Genomic DNA, 22,846 nt, shown 5'->3' with positions numbered 1-22,846 from the left:
AGGGACTACGTAAAAGTGAACATGTAGTAGTTTTATTTTGATAACTGCTTTAAATATCCCGTTGGTTGTTGAAACTTCTGTGACAGTGAAGCATTTTATCTTTATTTTTCAATCCGAAAATCTATCTTCCCCACTGGAAAAGATTGAGTCTGGGATCAATCCGTCCCCCATCTCGTTCCTGAATCTCTTAGTGTGTAGTATACAGCTGGGCATATAGTAATCTCTAGTGTGGGATTGTACTCAGAGCTATGCTTGATATCTAGGACTTTAGGTGACTTATATATATATATTTGATGACAGCTTTTAATTTTATTCTCATTTATTTATTCCATTTCTGTTTCAGTGTCCTGGGTCATGAAACTTACTCCACAGCAAGCTCCCTTATATGTGAGTAAATTCGGAGATTTTTAAAAATTTTTTATTTATCTGTTCTGTTGACTTGTTATAATAAGCTCACACTCTCTAGTTGTCCTGCAAAACAGTACTGTAGCTTCTTATTTTTACCTGCACTGCATTCCTGAAAAAGTAGTGTGGAGATCCTCCTCCTGTCACTGTGATTTACCTTATGTTGCAACTAGGTGGCACTATGTCATTGGCAAGAGTGCTGTTTTCTTTAGGACTGGGTGAAAGCTGAAGTGAGGAAGTGAGGGACTTAGAAGATAAAACTGAATGATTGAATCAAGGCTGGAAAAGGTAAGCTCTAGGTGACTATTCTTTATTATTGTAAGAGTGAATTAGTTGAATTTGGGTGGTGAAAAGTGCCTGTTTGATGAGAAGCCAGCTTAGGGTTGTGGATGGTAGGGCTATGAGAGGCCCGTAGATGTTGGGTTGCTGTGTTCTGGAAAGGGTGAGAAAATTTATTTGTAATAGGACTTGAATCAAGTCTTGAAGAATAAGGATCATTTACTTGCGTAAAACGTCCCCAGAATTAGTTGAAGACAAAAGGCAAATGGTCAGGGAATGGGAGGCAGTGAACATAGTGTTGGATGAATAGTGGGAGTTGCTCAGTGGAAACTCTGGCCCACCCAAATTGGTGTCAGGGAATAATGGGAGATAAGCCTAAAAAGATGGATAAAGCTCAGTTGTGAAGGAAGACAAAGGCGTGGGGATGTTGTTTTGTGGTCACCAAGGAGCCATTGATGGTGTTTATTTTAAAGATGCTTTTCCTTTTATGTATTTATATATAAATACATAAATATACTGGACCATGCTGTATTAATAATAGACATTTACCTTTGTGACATAAAATGTTCTTGTAACTTCTGTATAGCTGATTTTTCTATTAAATGTAACATGTAAAGAAAAATACGTGTTCTTACAAGAGGTTTTATATATTCATTTTCTTTCTAGACGAACTGGAGATTATTATGTTCACCAGTGGGTTTGCATGTGAACTGAGTACCTTGGGTGTTTTTTTTTTTTTTTTTTTTAAATGAAAACGGTTCTTGCATTGTCATCCTTGTTGGAGTGCGGTGGAGTGATCATAGCTCACTATAGCTTTGAAGTTGTGGGCCCAGGCAATCCTGCCTTAGCCTCTTGAGTAACTGGGAATACAGGCGTATGCCACCACGCCGAGCTAAACTCTCCCCTTTGAAGTGTGTGATTCTTTGGTTTTTAGTATGTATACAGTTGTGCAGTCATCACCAATATCTGACTTCAGAACGTTTTCATCACCCCCGAAAAAAGCACCAACCCATTAACAGTCACTTACTATTCCCTGCTCCTTTCAGCCTGTGGCAACCAGTTATATACTTTGTCTTTATTGATATACCTATTCTGGAAAGTTCATATATATATATATAATCGATAGATAGATAGATGTAGTCATGCAATACATGGCCTTTTATGACTGACTTATTTAATTTAGCTAATGTTTCCAAGATTCACCCATGTTAGAGCATGTATCAGTACCTTGTTCTTTTTATTAATGAATAACAGTCCAATGCATGGATATATATCACTATTTACTTATCCATTCATCAGTTGATGGGCAGTTGAGTTGTTTTCACTTTTGGTCTATTATGAATAATGCTCCTATGAACAGCAAAGTTCTGGTGAAGACATATGTTTTCATTTCTCTTGACTATATACCCAAAAGTAGAATTGCTTGGGCATGTGATAACTGGGTTTAAATTTTGAGAAATTGGAAAACTGTTTTCTATAGTGGCTGCACCATTTTACATAGCTACCAGTGGTGTATAAGGACTTCAGTTTTTCAGTATGCTTGGCAACACAAGTTAGCTGACTTTGATTTATAGCCATCCTAATAGGTGTGAAATGATAACCTCATTGTGGTTTTGATTTTGCATTTCCCAAACGGCGAATAATTTTGAGCATCTTTTTATGTGCGTATTGGCCATTTTTCTGTGTCATTGGAGAAATGCCTATTCAGCTCCTTTGCCCATTTTTAAATTGGGTTATTTATCTTATTAAATTGGAAGGGTTCTTTGTGTATTTTGATTAAAGGTCCCTTATCAGATACAAGATTTGCAAAAAATTTCTCTCATTCTGTGGGTTGTCATTTCACTTTCTTGGTGGTATCCTTTCAAGCAAGATTTCAGCTTTGATAATGTTCTGTTATTTGTTTTTTTTGTTTGTTTGTTTCTTTTTTTGGCATCATATCTAAGAATAAGTCTTGGCCTAACCCAAAGTCAGAGATTTACTCCCATGTTTTCATCTAGGAATTTTACAGGTTTTGCTCTTACATTTAGGTATGTACTCTAAGAGTTAATTTTTGTGTATTTTGTAAGGGAAGAGTCCAACTTTCTTTTGTATGTGGATCTCTAGTTGTTCCAGCACCATTTGTTGAAAAGACTATTCTTTCCTCATTGAATTGTCTTGGACATCCTTGTTGAAATTGATCATAAATGTAAGGAATTTTTTCTGGACTCTGAATTTGGTTTCATTTAGGAATCAATTTCTTTCAACAGTGTTTTGTAGTTTTGTATAAACTTGGTACTTTCTTGAAATTTGTTGCTTATTATTTTACTCATTTTGATGCTATTAATTTTGTTTTCTTAAGCGTTCATTTTTTGATTAATTGCTTATATATAGAAATGCTGTTGATTTTTGCATACTGATCTCTGAAGCTATAATCTTGTTTCAGAGATCAATTATAAACTATAGTGTGGCTTGTTTTGGCGACAGTTTTTAAGTGGATGCCTTAGAATTTTCTACGTACAGGATTAAGTAATCGGAGATTGTTTTCTTTTTTTCCAATCTGGATGTCTTTTATTTCTTTTTCTTGCCTAATTGCCCTGGGAAACATCTATGGTACAACATTGAATAGAAGTGGTAAGCACAAACATCCTTGTAATACTTAATGGAGCAATGTGTTACGCTCCTTTTAAAAAGAGGATAACAGTGTGTTGGATTTTCAATGTACGGAGTCAAGTCCCAGGGATATATGCTGTTGGTGAGGAAAAGTAGATATTTTATGATAGTCCATTGGGCAAGGTGGTGGAGGCAGTTCTCTGTACCTAGGGAAAGAAAGAATAAGCAAAAGAACAGAAAGCTTGTGAAGTTTTCCTTTTAGATCATATTTGGGATCTGCCAGGGTGAATATCATCAGTAGAAGAGAGAATATTGCTAGCAAAGAAGGAAAAACACTGTATCCAGAGAACTTTTATCTGTCAGTTAAGACAAATAGGCTAGACTTTAAATAAATACTTTAACCAGGCTTTGAATAAAGATGTATCCAGAATACGTTGCAATAGTTAAAAATGTAAGAACGGTTCCAGAGTGTATGGGTGGCAGTACTGTTGCGTGTTTAAATGAAGTTCCTTTAATGAATTAAAATGTTGACTGTAGAATGTACAGGACACTGGCCTGAAACTTAGGAGACCAGTAGCTCAATATGGCTATGACTCGGTTTTCATGCCTGTGTGTTTGTATGAGTACAACCTTTATGTTAGGCAAGCTAGTTACATCACTAAGTCGGGTTTTTCTTACAGCCTCCACAAAAGTATTGATCATTGCCAGATGAATTTATAAGAGTTGCAGTTTTAGTTCCATTTAGTGGTAGTGCTAAAAACCCGGAGTAGCTTAGTAATAACCTTCTCGGTATGAGGGCCTGGATAGTTTAGAGAGAGGAAAGATGGAGAAGCAGTGGCAGATGCAAGAAATATTTCAAAAGAAACAGCAGGTCCAAATGCTTTATTAGACATAGGGAGTGAAAGAGAACCATGAATTACAGTCGATTGAGACCTTGAGTATGAGTGACAGCTGATGCCATCATCAGGTATAGAAAAGGAAGTGATGAGCTTTTTTTTTTTTTTTTTTTTGAGGTTAAATTAGCATTACTATTATCGTCATTATTTTCATTTATTTTTTTTTTTTTTTTTTTTGAGGAGGAGTCTTGCTCTGTCGCCAGGCTGGAGTGCAGCAGCACAATGTTGGCTCACTGCAACCTCTGCCTCCCACGTTCAAGTGATTCCCCTGCCTCAGTCTCCCGAGTAGCTGGGACTATAGGTGCGTACCACCACTATGCCCGGCTGTTTTTCGTAGTTTGGTAGAGACAGGGTTTCACCAAGTTGACCAGGATGGTCTCGGTCTCCTGACCTCTTGATCCATCCGCATCTGCCTCCCAAATTACAGGCGTGAGCCACCGTGTAGGCCGATGAGCTTGTTCTTTACACATGTTAAAGGCACGTGGGTGTCCTGCTGACAGGTGGAGGTGTGGGGTTGAAGCTACAGCACAAGGAAGTTGGTTTTGAAGTGGATAGTTTGAGTCATCTCTTAAGAAATTGATTCTTTTGACTTTGAGAAGAGATGAGCTCTTTGAGAAGGTAAAACAGTGGATGGAATTAGTATAGTGGATTTTGGTGTAGAAGACAAAGTTGAGTCGAGAAAGGAGCACCAGAAACCTGGGTTGCATTAGAGCCTTACTAATTTTATTCTTGGAGTTACTTAATTGCACTTATACATCAAGATTGAAAATAAACTTTGGACTCTAGCTGGGCAATTTATGCTTTTATTCAGGTGCCTTTTTGTGCCAAGACCTGTTCTGGATGCTGGAGATTTAGCCATGAACGAAATAGAAGGTCCCTGCTCTCTTGGTACTTGCATTGTAATGAGAAGAAGGAAGACGGCAAGATAACATATCAGGAAGAAATTTGTATGAAAATAAACAAAATGGCAGTGTGATGGTGCCTGACTAGGGGCTGTTTTATGTTGGGTGGTCAGGGAAGGCCTTTGAGGGTCATGTTACTTAGGCTGAGACCTGAAGGAGCCAGGATGTGAAGATCCTGGAAGTGTTCTAGCCCAAGAGAGCAAATGCAGAAACTCTAAAGTGAGAAGTAGCTTAATGTGTTTGAGGAACAGAACAAGGGCTGGGGCTTAGTGAGTGCAAGGGCAGGGGTGGTTGGCCATCTCTTCTTTCTCCTGGATGAGATTGGAGATTTAGGGAGGAGATGAGGAAAAAGTTGGATCTAGTAGGATTTAACAGACCATTGGATAATCTTCCTGGGCCTACCTTCTCTCACATCTAAACCCTGCTATAGCACCCATGCCTGTGTGTACTTGGAAAACTTTAGAGCTCCTGCTGGCTTGAGGTCAAGTCACATCTCTTAGGGATACTGGGATTTATCCTAATGTGAATCTGCTGACCGTGGGCAGACAGGATTCTTAGGTAGTTAAACATACATATTTTGGACTGCCCTTTTGCGGGGAAAAATGGTTTTAGTCCTTTCTAGTTATCGTTAAATTCACATTTACATATAAATGGATGTTCTTGAATTGAAAAAAATTTTTTTTAAGCAGATTTGGCTCTTATGAGAGGATAGTATGATAAAGAATACTTCTTTGTTTTTATATCGTTTCATGGCTGAGTTGCTTTTTGGGAGAAAACCATACATTTTCAACACTTGCTTCTGTTAGTCTGTGAACCTCAGTAAGTGGTGTATAATATGATTTAAGAGGAATCCTTTCAGCCTCTTGTTTTCTGTAGATACTTTACCTGCAGTTGTGTAACATTCATTTGTGTCACATGTAGCCTTTCTAGATGACAACTCCTTAAAAACGAGCTGATGTTTGGATAGTACCTCATAGTTAAGAAAGCAGATTTGTATACCTAATGTTATGCACGCGGTGCTCACAGCCATGTTACCAGCACAAGAGCAGAGGAAGCTGCATTGTTACCATTGTACATTAGGCAACATAAGCTTAAGACAGTTCAACTAGTGAGTGAATAGCAGAAATAGGGCTTTACCAGAAATGGTTACTCTGAAGTTCATTTTCATTTTTCTATGTACCAAGCCGTCTTATTACAAATACCAAGTCCACAACTATTCCATAAGACACAAACAATTCACAGCACTTAATATTATAGAGACTTACACAAATAAAGTCCTTTTAAAAAATAGGTAACCCATGTTTACTCTTCCATTTCATGTTTTAAAGATTTAATGAAATAACTTTATTTGAAGTAACTTCAAGGCCTAGCACTGTGGCTCATGCCTGTAATCCTAGCACGTTGGGAGGAGGATCGCTCGAGCCCAGGAGTTCAAGGCTGCAGTGAGCTACAGTCACATCACTGACTACACTACAGCCTGGCCTACAGAGCAAGACTCCATCTCAAAAAACAAAACAAACTGTAAATTTACAGAAAAGTTACAAGAAGAATACAATAACTTTATCTCTATCATCTGTTATTATCGCATTTGCTTGTTCTCTGTATTACATATTTTTATTTGTTTTAGCCATTTGAAAATTGCAGACATTATACTCCACTCCCCTTAAATATTTCAGCGTATGTTTACTAAGAACTAGGACATTCTGTTTCATAACCACAGTATAATTAACAAAAACAGGAATTGTAACATTGATGTAATACTTTTATATGATGTAAGTCCATATTCACGTTTCTCTAATTTTCCCAATAATGTCCTTAATAGCATCCACGTCCCTTTTCAACCAGGATTTAAACACATTATATTAATATCTCTTTAGTCTCTTAATCAGGAGATATTCCTCTGCTTTGCTTTTTTCATGAGATTGACATTTTTGAGTAGTATAGGTCAGTTATTTTGTAGCATATTTTCTCATCATCAGCAACGGTACTACATAAGTGATGTCCTTGGTGTGTCATATTAGGAGGACACATGATGTATTTCCCTGTTATTGGAAATGTTAAGTTTGATATCTTAGTTAAGGTTGTGTTGAATTTTCATAATTTATCTGTTCCAGAGGAATTGGGCATATAAGATGGTGTAAGTAGTTGTTCACTTTGCCCTTTTAAAGTTTTTTCTGGTTTGGAAGTATGTTTTTTGCGTGTTGGATTTTCCTAAAATGGGGTACCCTTGTTCTGTGCAGGGGGTACCCTTGAATATAGGTGAAAGGGCTGATGTCAACAGAGCTCATTTTGAGTGATAAAGTGCCTGACGTTTAAGGGAACGTTGCCTCTGTCGTTGTGGATACACATGGTTATTTAACAAATATAATTCTCAGCTGAGCTATGAGAACCATTTTTAATAGGGAATATAGTATGCACTCAGTAAACATTGAGTGAGTGAATGAAATACAGTTTAGATAAGACTACTAAAATTTTAGTGAAATTCACTTTTTGACAGAGCTACTTTTTTTTTTTCCCCCTTATTTGGACAGAGCTACTTTTTTTTTTTTTTTAAAGTTGCTCACTGATTTGTTTCCCAGGTTTCATTAATTAATCTACCTAGCATAGGCCCTGAATAGTTTAGTGGTGTCATCTTTATTATTGAAGATGTGGCCAACAGGGAAATGAAGGTGATGACGTTGTCTTTATGGTGCATGTGGAACCTTCTTTAAATCTCTAAGGAAATCCATACAGCATCCGTATGAAGTATAGCGAGTGTGTTTGATGTAGAGTTTTACTGCAGAGATGTATTCTGTGAGATAACTAACTCACCTAGTTGAAGAAGCATAGTAGAAATAGAGCTTGTAACTCTCGAGTCCTGAATTATCTTAGTTTCTATGGGATTTATAATCTGAACCATTTGTTTACAGCAAGCCACGTGACTCCTTGTATTTTTTTTTTATGAACATAGTACATGTACCCTTTATCTCTAGAGCTCTTCTCACTGTCAAGATACAAAGCATAGTCTTGTCCCAGACGGGATCAGGGATACAGGATGCTGTCAGATGATAAAAAAGCGAAGCGCGCAAAGGAAAGGTTGGTATTTATAAAACAAACAGAATGGGCTCTATCAGCACTCCCACACTCTAAAGCCCTACTGGATCTAGCCACCTAGCAACTAGACACTAGCAACAGTAAATAAATCCTCCTCCAGACTAACAGCTGAAAAGGAAACAAGATTTTTAGACTTCCGATGAAGGAGGAGGAAAGGGTCTTTGGATGCCCCTTATCTCAGGCCCCAGGCTTAGTCTGGAAGACATGTGTCTAGGCCAGGCCTGAAGCTCTGCAAGGTACAAGGAAATAATAGCTGTCAAGAATTAGGAGACGTGGATGAATCCCATACTATGTATGCCAGAGAAAGTCACTTCCTCTGTCCCCTCATCACTTTACCACACCCAAGTGAATGTCCCACAGTCAACTCTGCATGTGGGAATGGACTTCATGGGAGAGGTCAGGACTGGTGACGCATCTGATGAGTCATAGGGATCATTGTATTTTAAGGAGTGGTTGAGCCCCAGTCTTCTGGAAGACTGAGGAAACTGAACTACAGAGAGAGATTGGGGGGATTTGCCTACAGTTTCACAGTGGGTTACGGTAGGTCTGATCAGGTAGCAGAATCTGCAAATCATTAGCTTAGCTGGTGTATAAGAGGCAGGTCCCTAATTGGTTTGAATTTAATTACTCAAAGTACATGCATAGAGAAGTTGTATAAGATTCAGAACAAATGGGCTAAGTAAGAGAAAAAATATAGCAACTGGAAGATGAAGAAGAGAGGAATATTCAAAAAGATAGCATTGTGTTTTTCTTGGTGGAGTGAACCGATGAGGATTAGACTGTCTTCATGGACTGTAGATACATTGGAAAATAGTTTACAGTCATTGTTGGAAATCCGTCTATAGTGGAAGAAGTAGTGAAGGTAAAATGTGTTTTGTGACTTTTCATAGAGGAAAGTCGGTAATAGCCATCTCAAAGTATGTGCTTAGCTATTTCATCTTCGTACTTAGAGATTCCTCAGGAGGATGGTGACACATTAGCCAGGGATCAAAGAGAGAGGGACCAAGGCCCTGGAACAGTAAGGCATTTCTCTGGTAAAGCTCAGCTCCCCGGTTCTTTGATGCTTTTTCTGTGTTAGAATAATGTTCTTTACTGGTTTCCAGAATGTTTTGATGGGCATTGGACCCTTCTGGTTAATGATATGTGCAGCTCTAACTCCAGAGTGGATGGTTCTACCTAACACAGACCTAGTTGGTTTATATTGGATGCTGATGATTCACTGACTTAAATGACCATAACACATTTCAAGAGGAGAAATTTGGGGTGCATATCTCAAATTTTTCAGTTGTAAACTTCTATTGTGTCTCTAAAGATTTGTGGTCTGTTGAACACGTCTCTGTGTCTCCCTCAGGAAAGCCAAATAGCATATTTTTGCCCCTGCAAATTAAATACTTTTAAAAGCCAGTGAGATACTCAGATGGGAGATTCAGATTTCTCCAAGGTAATATGTGGGATAATAATCATTACCTGCCATATGTTTGGGATAAAATCCACACTTATTAGATTTTCAAGGGGAAGAGCCATTCCAATTACAAAACAAATTTCCAGAACCCCAACAGATCTGGTTGATTATGCCCTTCTTCCTCTCTTGTTTTCTCTGAGTACCACATGCTTTTGCATGTCACTGCTTCTGGGAGGAGGCAAAACATCCTGATAATAGAAGAACATCATAAGAAAGAATATCTGGCATTGGATGTCTTTCTTTATTTAAAATGTGCAAAACTATCTCCAGTGATTTTAAACTATTTCTATTAGAATAGGGACCATTCCTTATGATGATGTTCTGTTTTCACAAGGAAAAGTTAGGGTGCTAGTATTGTTTAAGAACCTACTCTTGACTAGGTACCATGCTCAGCACTTAATACACACGGCCTGATTTAATCATGACAACCAAGGTTTGGTTATTATATATCCACTTCACAGCCAGGAAGTGAGGACTCAAAGGGGCAACTAAGTTGTCTAAGGTTGCACAGCTGCAGTGGATGTAGGGTTCACTGTGAGTGGCTACAAAGCCCTCCCTCCATTTTCTTTTTTCCCCCAAAAGTCCATTTAAAGAAGGGAAATCAGAAGAGCACATCCACTGGACTTGCGTTTAGATCTTTAGAAAAACTTATCAGAGTGATTTTCTGCCACCACACTGGGTTTCTGTTTATTCCGGACACGTTTTCAGCCTCCATGAAGACTTGGACCTTGTGCAGTAGATTAACGTACTGTTCTGTTTATGCTAATTAGAACAGACCTCACAACCCAAGCAATACCAGAGGACGAGCATGCACGCAGAGATACTGTGATTAGGAGGAGGAGGCTTTAAAATTTTATCAGTTAAAAAAATTTATTCCTGAACAAATGTAGTTTGCATAAATAATTAAATTTTTGAAGGGCCGAAGAAATTAGGTTACCTCAGCTTAATGTTCTCAGTTGCCTCCTTATAGGGAAGACTAATTTGGTAATGGCCCAATTTTAGAGTTCTTCCTAGGAAATGTGTTTCCACAGTAGGCTCTGAAATAACCTGGCTGTGCTTCTCGCTTGGCTGTTAGGATACGTTTTGCTTATACGAAGAGCCTTATCAGCCTCCTGATCCCTTAAATGGATTACCTGCCTTTGCCTTAACAATACATTTCTGTTGGGTCTGCTCCAGCATCTTGTGGACTGGTGGCCCTGTCCAGCCAGATCTGAGACCTCCATTTAAATACGGATATTGTGACTAGTGCCAGAGAAATAAGGAAGTCAAGGGTTCCTCAATCTAGCTTTTGATCATTTTACAGAGCAGGAATTTCAGTTTTCTTCTGTTGGACTTTCTTGCTTTGAAGTTAATGGGTTTTACATTTGTAAGTAGCATTTTCTCATTTTCCTTGGCATTTTTAGAACAGACAAAGGTACATCGGTCAAAGACTTTTCAGGCCTTTTTACAGGATGCCTTTTTAATAACTTGGTGTTTCCCAAGCTGTCAAATAACAGCGAGGGGTTTAAAATTTCCGTTTGATACTAGTGAAGATAAGTCTTGCTGTCCAAAGAAGATTGAAACATACCACTCTGTACCTTTAATTCATTTAAAACAAGTGTTTGTGAAGCACCTTGTGAAGATTAATGGGAGATCTGATCTTAGAGGAATAGATTCTTTGACGGGGAGGCAGGGGCTCAGATGCATGAGTAGATAAATTACAGTGCAAGCAGTATCAATTGGAGTGCTAGATGAGCTGGGCAGACAGTGATTGTTCATAGCAGGGAGAGAAATTAAATATTGGCAGATTTGATTGGGAAGCCTTAGAAAAGATGGGGGCTCTACCAGCCTGGATAGATAGCTGTGGAAACAGGGAATAGCAGAGTGAGAGGAGGAAGCACAGTCTTTGGAGTGAGGCGTGGAATAGTGTTACCAGTTGTGGTGAGAGACTTTGCTTGACTAGGGTGGGCAGCTAACATTGAAGTATACTTGGAGATGAGATTACGTAGCTGCTCTGTTCAGTAATGTAGTCATTAGCCACGCGTGGCTGTTTAAGTAACATGAAATCAAGTTAAAAATTCACTTCATCTGAAATACTGCTCAGTTGCTACACATAGCTAGTGGCTACCATATGCAGATAGAAAATATTTCCACCATTACAGAAAATTCTGTTGATCAGCACCGATAAAGGAAATATGGGCTTTTACACAGGTTAACAGTGTGAAGAGCAACTGGAGATCTTTTGACTTGGCAAATAGTAGCATGATGGAAGTCGTACCCAAAATAGAGAGTAGAAGGAGGGCAGTGAAAGGCTATCGGGTAAGTAGGCCTGTCCCTTCACCGTTACAGCGTACAGAATGAGATCTGGGGATGATTAAGCTGTTGTGAAGGAAGAACATTTGGATTTTGCCTGGTTGAATGACTGAAAGCATCAAAGAGCTACAGATACAGCCACTGAGGGTTTCAGTGTGAGAGACAGAGGGAGAATGGTGTAGTATCAATGAGCAAACAGTTTGGAGGAGGAGCTGCCTTGGAAGCCTGTTTGGGGAGAACAGTCATGTTTTTACAACCTTAGAGCATGGTATAAGGATTAAATGAGGTGATACATATATATGGCACAATGAGCCAGATCATGGATAAAAACTTCAGATACAGGGAGTTTTAAAAAGAGAACTACCTCCTTTATTGTGGCATAGTTTGAAAGCATGTAAAAATAACATTGTGTGGCTTTGTCTTTCATCTTCTGCATAAATACTTGCACTGAGAGCTCTTCCCCTTGTTAGTTTAGATAGCAATTACCTTTTACTGAACACCTTCCTTGTAAGGTGACTTAGGTACTTTATCTCCTCACCCATGTGAGATCCATTTTATAGATGAAGGAACATAAGAAGAGGTGAAGCAGTAATTTGAACTAAAAGCTTTGCTTTCCCATTTTATCTCTGCACATGAGGATGGTTTCACTCTCTGCTCCTCAGATTGATACTATGATTTCTTGATCTGGTCATCTGAAGCCTGACGCCGACATCACATCTACATTTAGAGGTTGTCTTCAGCACTGAACTCCATTTGCCATCTCTTTTTGAAACGTAAGGCATACATCCTCTGAGACTTGCTTACTCTCGGTAGTCATTGTTATGTGGGGCAACCTGGAATGACTGTCACCTGGACATTTGCAGGGCACTGGCTCTCAATGTGAGGTCAGCAACCAGTAGCAGCAGCATGAGCATCACTAGGAGCTTGGTAGAAATGCAAATGTTTAGGCCCCATCCCAGACCTAAATGCCTGAGGGTGGGGCCCAAAAAAGCCACTTTAAACCCTTCACGTGATTCTGATGCACTCCAGAGTTTCAGTGTATGAATCAAATGAACAAAAAGGATAGTTTTAAAAACCTCCTGGCCGGGCGCGGTGGCTCACGCCTGTAATCCCAGCACTTTGGGAGGCCGAGGCGAGTGGATCACGAGGTCAAGAGATCAAGACCATCCTGGTCAACATGGTGAAACCCCATCTCTACTAAAACTACAAAAAATTAGCTGGGCATGGTGGCGCGTGCCTGTAATCCCAGCTTCTCAGGAGGCTGAGGCAGGAGAATTGCCTGAACCCAGGAGGCGGAGGTTGTGGTGAGCCGAGATCGCGCCATTGCACTCCAGTCTGGGTAACAAGAGAAACTCCGTCTCAAAAACAACAACGACAACAACAACAAAAAACCTCCTGTGGATTAAATTGGAACTGTTTGGGTGCATTTATATTTTTCAGCACGCTGACTGTAACCCATCAGCAACGGTTGCCTGTGAAGATGCATGGGAAGGTATACATATTAAGTGAGATGTTATTTCAGAAGGACAGATCTGTGGTTGGTTTGTTTGTTTTTTTAAAGGCTAGCTTTGTTAGTAAATTATCACTATGTTATAGACTCAGAATAATATCAAGGTGTGTACTGTTGAATACAGGGTTGGGTATCTTTATAAGGGCAGTGATTTTCAGTGGACATCTAAGGGAGTTAACAATATTTTTCATGGTATTTTTATGTCAGTTAGAATTTTTCATGAATTCTTCCTTGTACGATTGTAGATAATTAAGGCCCCCTATGCTTTGCAGCAGTAGCAGCAGCTCAGATTATGATGCAAATGGAACTGGTAAGAGCAGTAGGTTTTGGAGTGAGGTTGTAGACGGGCTACTGAGACTGATTTTTGGACAGCATGAATGAAAGCAGTATTTGGATGTCAGCATTCAGAGTTTAAAAGTCCCTAGCTGTGGATCCCACACTGAGTCAGTGGTACTTCAGGTAAACCAATTCCAGCTCTCTATATAGCCATGTGAAACTTACAGTGTTTCTTCTGCTCTCTGAATCACACCACCCAACCCCACCAATCCCCAATGCATGCACAAAGAAAAGCGCTCATCTTTCAGGATTCATTTCCTGCCACTTGACTCTGTGGAGCCCCTCCTGAGTTTTCATCCTCCTGTGGATCTGTCACTCCTACTCCCATGGCCCCAGCTACTCTGTGCAGACTTCACTGTAACACCTTGAGCACTTTAGATGCACATTTGTATGGATGCCTTTTACATTTACTGTGTTTCTTGAGGGCAGGGGTTTTGTATTTGAATTATTATTTTATTGCTCACATTTTTATTTCAGCTTCTATCACAAGACTTTGTACATAGTAAGTGCTAGTGTTTTTTATTGTTTCCAAGTAGAATAAAAGTTGTTCTTTGGGAAAGGGTGTTGCCTCATGCATGGATAATTATGTCTGACTTGCCAAAGATGAGATTTTTCTTTTTGGTTAAGATTTATGACCCCAAAGGGAAGGTCACTGTAGTTCATCAGCCAATAAATGAAACCACACAGGGGGACTTTTTGACCTGGGACAATGTGTCACTTGGCCTTGATCTTTGGGATAGAGCCTCTGAGAGATATCCTCCTAGTGAAAACCTGGGACTGACACTAGGTGAAAAACTGAATTTCAGCCGCAATAGCCTAGCACTTCTGTGTGGTGTGTGAGTTATTTACTTGGAACTCTATGTTTGCTTGCTTCTTACTATACTAACCGCATTTTGTTGGTGTGGCAAGCCTATGAATTAGGAGCAGTTGTTTTCTTATTTTACAGATGGAGAAACTGAGAGGAACGTTTATATTTTAAAGTTCTAGTATGTTCATTATAAGATTTTCATTGCCCTCTTTGAAAATTGTCTCCTGAGATGAGACTATTAGCTAGATTTGTAAAGTCTGCCTACTGAATCTATAATTCAGAAATCTGTAATTAGCTCCCTTAAATAGAATGTTGGGAACATTTATTTGTATCATCAGGGAGGTAAAAATTATATTTTTCTGGAATATACATGAATTTATTGATTAATTGATGGGTTGGTAATGCACATCTTTAGTACTTTTTCCTCATTCAGACATATTTTCCCCAGAGATTCTGCTTATTTCCTTTTGGATCCTTTTATGTGGGGGGCTATAACTTAGGGTATTTATCTTCAAGTGTAGAGAATGTCACCTGTACTCCCAGAAATTTGTTTGTTACTCTTTTTAAACCAGGAAGGAGCTGTTGGCAATTGTGTCTTTGGAGCCTTTCACAAAGCTCTGTGTCTGGATTAACTGCTGACCCCATGTGATACACAGAGCATCTGGCGGCTGGGGTGGAATTCTCAGCTGTCTCTCTTTGTTATGTCCACAGAAGGAAATGTGAGTTTTATCTTACTGCTCAGGCAATGGTACATTCCTTTTTTAGTTCATGGGACCCACCAATCTGATTGTGGGAGCATTTCCTACTGTTCCTGTCATCTACCGGAATTAAAGAAGGCCAGGGTTGATCTTAACGTGCTCTCACTCGTGAACAGTTTTCTCCTCAGTCACCTTTTGTGTTCCTAAATTCCACTTTGAGTAAAGTGTATTATTGTGTAGTTTTGCCCTATCTTGTATGGTTTAAGGATCCCAGGCAGCATATTAAGAAGCTACAGATATGGGTATTTGTTGTAGCCAGTATTGTTCCACCACAAATCCTCACTTTCCAGATACCTCTGAAATTTGTTGTATTCTTGCCACCATATACTCATGACTGTGTATTGTCCATATCTTGCTAAATCTCAGAATACAAAGTAATTCTTCTCTTTGACCATGAGACGGATATGGGTGTTTTAAAAAATGGTGTGCCAAGATTTCAGTTTTTCTGGTGAATATGGGATGTTGATTTTTCATTTGCCATAGTGTATATGTGTGCATTTGTATGCAGTAGAGGTTGGTTGAAAAGTGTATGTGTTCAAATGCTGATCTTAAGCCTCCGTTTATTCCATACCTGCTAGTAACTTAACCACTATGCTGTGTGTTCTACATTGATTTTTCTCATTTAATCATCTCAGTGATCTCATGAGGTAACTATTGTTTTCTATATTTTAAAGGAAAGTGTCTGAGAACTTTTTTCACTTGCTGAGGTCATGCAGCTAGTAAGAATAAGGTTAGAATTCAAACCAGATCTTTATTCAGAAACCTGGGCTTTTAATGATGTCAGCATATTGCTCCTCTGTGTCTGCTTTTAGCCCTGCATGGTGCAGGGAAGAAGCGTGCTTTTGCTGAGGACTTGTAAAATAAGGATGTTGGTGAAATTTTTAAAGTGAGAAGGAGACACTGAAAAGTGGAATTTGTTTGGAAGAAGGGGAGCCATTTAGGGACAGACAGTAGATCTTTGTGGTAACTGGTACAGTAGAGCATGGTGCTGTGGGGTCGCTGGTTTGTTCTCAAACTTAAGCAGGCATTTGGGTCACCAGGAGGACTTGTTAAAACTCAGATTGCTGGGCCACACCCCAGAGTGTCTGATTTTCTAGGTTTGGGACAGGGGTGAAAATTTGCATTTCTGTTAAGTTCCAAGGTGATATAACACTTTGAGAACCCATGTAGAGAAAAGTATACGGGCTTAGGAGTCAAGTAGATATGGCTTTAAATTCCTGCCCTCCTACTTTCTGTGGGAGCCTTAGAGTCTTTATCTAAAAAATTCTGTAATATAGGGTAGTATGTGTATTACAGGATTTTTTGTGAGTACTACGTGTGATTTAAAAAGTGACAGCAATATTTGGCAGTTATTGAATACTTAATAAACGTCAGTTAGTTTGAGAAGCATTTAACATACGTAATTTAATCTTAAGCAGTTAAGTATGTCATTCCTACGTGTAAAAATCTTAATACATATCAGTTGCTCAGTTAATATTCCTGTCCACCTTTATCACTGGGCCTTCCTAGGCCTGGAAATATGTAATTCCACTTAGAAAGGTTTTCATAAAGTTGACTTATTTCTTTAAAAAATTTCGACACTTTAAAAGGAAAACTTAAAATTATTTTTGTGAAATGGTTTAACTGGTAATGCTAGATAAGTGATAATATCTGAAATGATAGAATTTTCTTCTGGTTACTTTTATGGTTAAGTACTGTGGATTGTTTGATACCCATGTAACTATTTGTTAGAAAGCATAACCAGCTTTATGAAAAAGCTGGTTTACCTTTAAAACTAATTTGATGAATTTTCTTCTCCTAAATTTCCATATGACTACTTTTCAGACAGTTTCTTTCATGAAGCCTATTTGCCATTCAGTTAAAATTCTTCACCCATAATTAAGTAAAACTTAAAAAGTAGTCAAATTTATTACCATACTTTATTTGGCTCTGTTCGAGAAAGTGTGTTTTATTAGACGAGTTTAAAAGAGAGGTAGAGACGTGGAGATTCTGAAATGTGGGATGTTTCTGTTTACTTGGGAATGGATGGGGACATTTCCTTTGTGCCTAGTATATGCTAGGTACTTGGCATACCTTGTAAAATACAGTACTTACTTTATATTGTGATAAGGGGATTAAGTGGCAACCTTAATTTGTGTAAGACCTTTAAAACAGTCCTGGCACATAGTAAGCATTTGATGCAAGAACCATTATTGTTTCACGAATTTCGGATATGGGATTATAATAATTTCCGTTCTCCTATGGTTTACATTCTAGCAGTTCTTACAGGAAATTTGAGGTAGCCCCTAAAAGAGTCAGCTGTTTTAAACACACAGCTTGAGGTCACACAGCTAGTAACAAGGGAAGCTGGTGTTCTGAGTCATGTGATTTCAAAGCCTGTGGTCTTCCTCTGGTACTACAGCCCCCACAGCCATGCCATCCATCTGTATTTGTACCTTCCCTTCTTAATCTTGGAGTGTCCCACTTGCCAACTTTGAATGTCTCTTTTCCATGGTCTCAGTGTGTTGTACCCTGGGTTAGGAGTGGTATGTGACCAGAGGTGATTCAGCTTGACCTGCTGGGCTCCCTGACTTAGGCATTGCTGGTGCAGACATGCCCACTGTGCAAACCTGGTGGACTCATGGAATCAGAGGGGACCTTGATCTGCCTGCAGTGGGTGAGGCATAGTATGTATTAGATCAGGTAAGGAGGCCCTTTACCTGAGGAGGAGGCCCAGGTTTCTACGTAGAAAAGAAAGGCATTGTTTTGGTTCATGCTTTACTCTTGCTCTAACCATCAGTGTGACGGATAAGGGGAGCAGCATGGCCAACTAGTGAGACAGGTGGTAAGAGTGAACCTTGAACCTGTGTTCTTGAACTGTCAGTGGCTTGGTATGCTTGTAGCAAAGTGTTTGAGGAGAGGCTCTGTGAGGGAGAGGATGCTGGGGGTATCAGTGAGGCTAGGTTGTGGGGGCTTTGTGTGCTGGGAGTTGAAGGGACATGCTAAGGCATAGGGTTTTACCAGGAGAGTAGCTTGATCAGATTGTATTTTGGAGACTCTGTGCTGATTAGCGTGTGGAGTGGACTTCAGCTTAGAAGGCTGAAGTCCTAACTTCATTGATGACTTTGAAGAAAAAACGATATAACTGAGGGTAATAGATAACCAAGAAAGCTAGGTCTATAACTGTCTGTAAGACACAGGTGAGAACAAAAGTCAGATGTTTAGATTTTAATGACAGAATGTCACCTTTTCAATCAGCAACAACGTAGTGGAGTATAATCTTCAGCCATCTGCTGTCTGGGAGAGGAGAGAAGGAGTAAGGAGTGGAAAGCCAGAGATTGATTTTTATCTAATCACTTCAAGTCTTTCATTAACTTTTTAAAGAGAATTAATAAAGCTGGGGACAGTGGCTCATGCTTGTAATCCCAGCACTTTGGGAGGCTGAAGTGGGAGGACAGCTTGAGCCCAGGGTGGTTCGAGATCTGCCTAGGCAATATAGTGAGACATTGTCTCAACAAAAACAGAAAAAATTAGCCAGACATGGTGGTGTGCACTCAGCTGTTTTGGAGGCTGAGACGGGAGGATTGCTTGACCCTAGAAGATGGAAGCTGCAGTGAGCCATGGTCACACCATTGTACTCCAGCCTGGGTGACAGGGCTCAAGACCGTGTCTCCAAAAAAAAAAAAAAAAAAATCAATAAAAATCCTTATGTGTCTGCATTTTAACCAAATATCTGGTCTTGTTAGCAAAAGGGAGAATACTCTTTAAGTATTGACCTAACTGATAATTCTAACAGTTCTAGAGAGTTGTGAAACATTTTTCAGAGGTAGAGACACACTCTTGCTTTCTCACTCTCGCTTGCTCTCCCTCGTGTGTGTGCGCGCGCATGTGTGTGTGTGTGTGTGTGTGTGTGTGTGTGCGCGCGCGCGCGTGTGTTTTAAAGCCAGTAGGAAAGCCAATACCGTCTGAACAGTTTAGCTTTGCTGGACAAAAATAGACTTGAAAGGCAGGATTGTACATTGAAACAAAAAGAACTTAGATTCTTAAAAATTTTCAACATTTTCTTCCTTTTAAGAAATATTTATCATTAAAGGGATCATACATTAAATGATATTCAAACTTGAGTGTTTCATTCCTTTTCTATCTGAAATCCAAAGTTCTCCTGTTACAACAGTCTTTGAAACTACTCCATAGACTCAGAGCTTTGGCAGATTTATTGAGCGCCATCTGCTGGCTTTGTTTTAATGGGCCATTTAAATAGGTGGTGCCTGGACACCTTTAAGAATTGTCCTGTATCCTGGTGGTGTAGAATTATGAAGCTGGGAAGACAGTATGAATTTGGGCTGTGACTGGTGGTAGTATTTGAAATAATAGTTTTGTATTGGCATTGAGAAGGGGTGTGCTAGGAAACCTTGAAGCAGTCAAGTAATAAGATTTAAAAAAAAAGGGGTATGCTTTTGGCAGGAATATACACATAACTTGATTAAAAACGAAGAAGACAGGCTATAGGGATTTCATTGGCCCGTATCTTTATCTGGCAAAAGATTAGCCTAGTTTAAATAAAAAGTGACTTTAAATGCCAATTAAAATCCTTTAATATTTTCTAACAGTGAAGTCAATCTAAGTATATCTGGAATGACTTTATGTAAAAGTGAATAAATTTCTTGGTAGATTTCTGTTCATGTTGCTTGAGATACTTAGAGGTATCTTTTAAGGAAAGATTTATAAAAATGGCTTTGTTGGCTACTTTCGGGAATGCGTTTTATTTTGCAGGATGTGGAGAGTATCTTAGTATTTTCCAGCTGAGACAGATACAGGTAAAGCCCCTAGGTTAAATAAATAGGGGTGAAGCTGTTCGGCACCGAATCTTAGTCTTATTTTTTAAAGTGACTTTTTGAGGACAACAGAGCAGAACATTTGGCATACCCAGACCATTAGACGCTAGATCTTTTAATTAATTTCTCATCTAGTCATCTTAAATATTTAAGATTAATTGTAGAAAGATTGTCAGGCCAGGCGCTGTGACTCATGCCTATAATCCTAGCACATTGGGAGGCCAAGGCGAGTGGATCACTTGAGGTCAGGAGTTTGAGACCAGCCTGGCCAACATGACAGTAGTGAAACTGTCTCTACTAATACAAAAAAAAATTAGCCTGGCGTGGTGGCGGGTGCCTGTGATCCCAGCTACTGGGAAGGCTGAGGCAGGAGAATAACTTGAACCTGGAGGCGGATGTTGCAGTGAGCTGAGATTGCACCACTGCACTCCAGCATGGGCAACAGATCGAGACTCTGTCTCAAAAAAAAAAAAAGATTGTTTACAGAAAGAGTCCAGAAAGGAATTTGTGCATTCATTTGGTCAACATTTATCGAGTACCTAAAACAAGAGACACCTGTAGGCAATGATACAGCATTAATATGGTCCCACCTGCCAGGAAGCTTATGTAGCAGTTGGGAAGAAAGGAGAACTCGGATAAATACATAAATATATACTCTTGGAATTATATATATATATGTATAACATATACTGTGTTGTGTTAAATAGACATACATGAATAAATATATATCAGACAGTAAATGATGCTATGGAAAAAATAAAGCAGGGCAAGATAGATAAGGAGAGTTAGAGCAGGAGAGCTCACATTTCATTTAGGATGGTCAGGGACGACCTTACCGCTAAGGGGAGATATGGTCATTAGTGTTAGAACAGTTTTTTATGATCATCTTATTTGACCTTCACCAACTATGTACAGAAAGCACATGGGACAGATAACGTTATTAATCCTTTCATGGGTCCCCTCGGTCTAGAGTAGAAAGGCTGAAATCCTTGGTACTCTTTTATGTCCATGTTCCCTACGCTGAAGCCATGGCACGTTAGTCCCTGAATACACCATGTTTGTTCAGTTCTGTTCCTTGGCACATCCTTTCCCCTCCTTGGAGTGACTTTATCTCTTGTCTTCCTGGACAACTCGTACATGCTTTTTGAAATTCATCGTACATTTTATTTTCTCTGAGTAGCCTGTCTAGTCTCCTCTGGCAAATTTTCTTCCTTCTCTTTCTTTGTCTTCTCTTAGGCCATAGCACTTTTGAAATGTTTCTATTTATAGCACCTGTTACATCACTGTAACTGTATGTTGGCATGTTTCTTCTTCTAAATCAGTGGTTCTTAATCTGTTTTTTGTTGATGTCTCAGGGGTGTGTGAACCTCTGAAAACCTGCATTAAAAGGTTATAGACTAGTGCTTGACAAGCTACAGCATGTGAGCCAGATCTGGCCTGCTACCTGTTTTTGTAAATCAAGTTTTTGTGGATCGTAGTCACTTCCATTTCTTTTTGTATTGTCTGTGTCTGCTTTTGTGCTACAAAAGAAGAGAAATGAGTAGTTGCAGTAGTAACCATACTTTCCACAAAGCCTAAAATATTTACCATCCGAGTCTTTACAGAAAAAGTTTACCAATCTTGAGATTAGATGCAATGGAGATCAAAAAGGAAACATTTGATGCTGTATGGCACAAAGCTGACTGCCTTTTCCTTAGGTCTAGAAACCACAAGGAACACAGAACAAGTCACCTAACTTCTAAGTTTCTCTTTGCCCCAGGACAGAGGGCATGGCATTCTTCTAGTGAAACAATTTGGATGTCACCAACACCTGATGACAGGTGGTGGTCCTGTGGCCAAGAATGTGAGCTTTTGGGGACTGGTGCGTAATCAGCTTGCTTCCTTTAGAACTGACAACGCCAAGACCATCCTGGTCAACATGGTGAAACCCCGTCTCTACTAAAAATACAAAAAAATTAGCTGGGCATGGTGACGCGCGCCTGTAATCCCAGCTACTCAGGAGGCTGAGGCAGGAGAATTGCTTGAACCAGGAGGCAGAGGTTGTGGTGAGCGGAGATTGCACCATTGCACTCCAGCCTGGGCAACGAGCGAAACTCCGTCTCAAAAACAAACAAACAAAAAAACAAACAAAAAAAACAAACTCACAACCGCAAAGCAGCGGCAAGTGGGAGTAGGGAGCAGCAGCATCTAAACACCCCCCCCCCCCCCCCCCGCCCGCCATCCCCACACATCAGACTGGTAGTGCTCCTTGGGCACAGGTGGGCATCTGCTGTCGGAGAAGCTTTCAGTGTGCTGCTCTGACACTTGCCCATGAGGGCGTGGCAGACACTGGGGCCATGGATCCTGGCAAGAATGTATTCCTAAACTGTCCTTTAGGCTGTAGCCCCCTCCTCCATCTATCTGTGGCACTTGGCTTTGTCCGTTTGGTGTCCTAGTTTTACAGATGGGTCTCAGCAAGATATTCTCAATCAGTAATACTGATTGAGCCTCTCTTTTCCTCAGGCACTTTGCGTAGATTTTTTTTTTTTTTTTTGAGACAGGGTCTTAACTCTGTCACCCAGGTTGGAGAGCAATGGCACAGTCTCAGCTCATTGCAGACTCAGTTTCCTGGGCTCCAGCATTCCTTCCACCTCAGCCTCCTGAGTAGCCGGGATATAGGTGTGTACCACCGTGCTTGGCTAATTTTTGTATTTTTGGTAGAG

General features: G+C 39.7%; 1 protein-coding gene across 1 annotated transcript in view; it reads left to right on the top strand.

Annotated features, from left to right (window-relative positions):
• The window catches only part of AKAP13 (A-kinase anchoring protein 13), a 261,930-nt gene that overhangs the window by 11,406 nt on the left and 227,678 nt on the right, over nucleotides 1-22,846 (top strand). The window contains exon 2 of the mRNA XM_037731692.1: nucleotides 344-387. Coding sequence (XP_037587620.1) covers nucleotides 344-387 — 44 coding nt within the window. The remainder of the gene's footprint in view (nucleotides 1-343; nucleotides 388-22,846) is intronic.

The sequence above is a fragment of the Cebus imitator genome, unplaced genomic scaffold, assembly GCF_001604975.1.
Source record: "Cebus imitator isolate Cc_AM_T3 unplaced genomic scaffold, Cebus_imitator-1.0 Scaffold416, whole genome shotgun sequence".
NCBI lineage: Eukaryota > Metazoa > Chordata > Mammalia > Primates > Cebidae > Cebus > Cebus imitator.
This window is presented reverse-complemented; position numbering and strand designations above follow the sequence as displayed.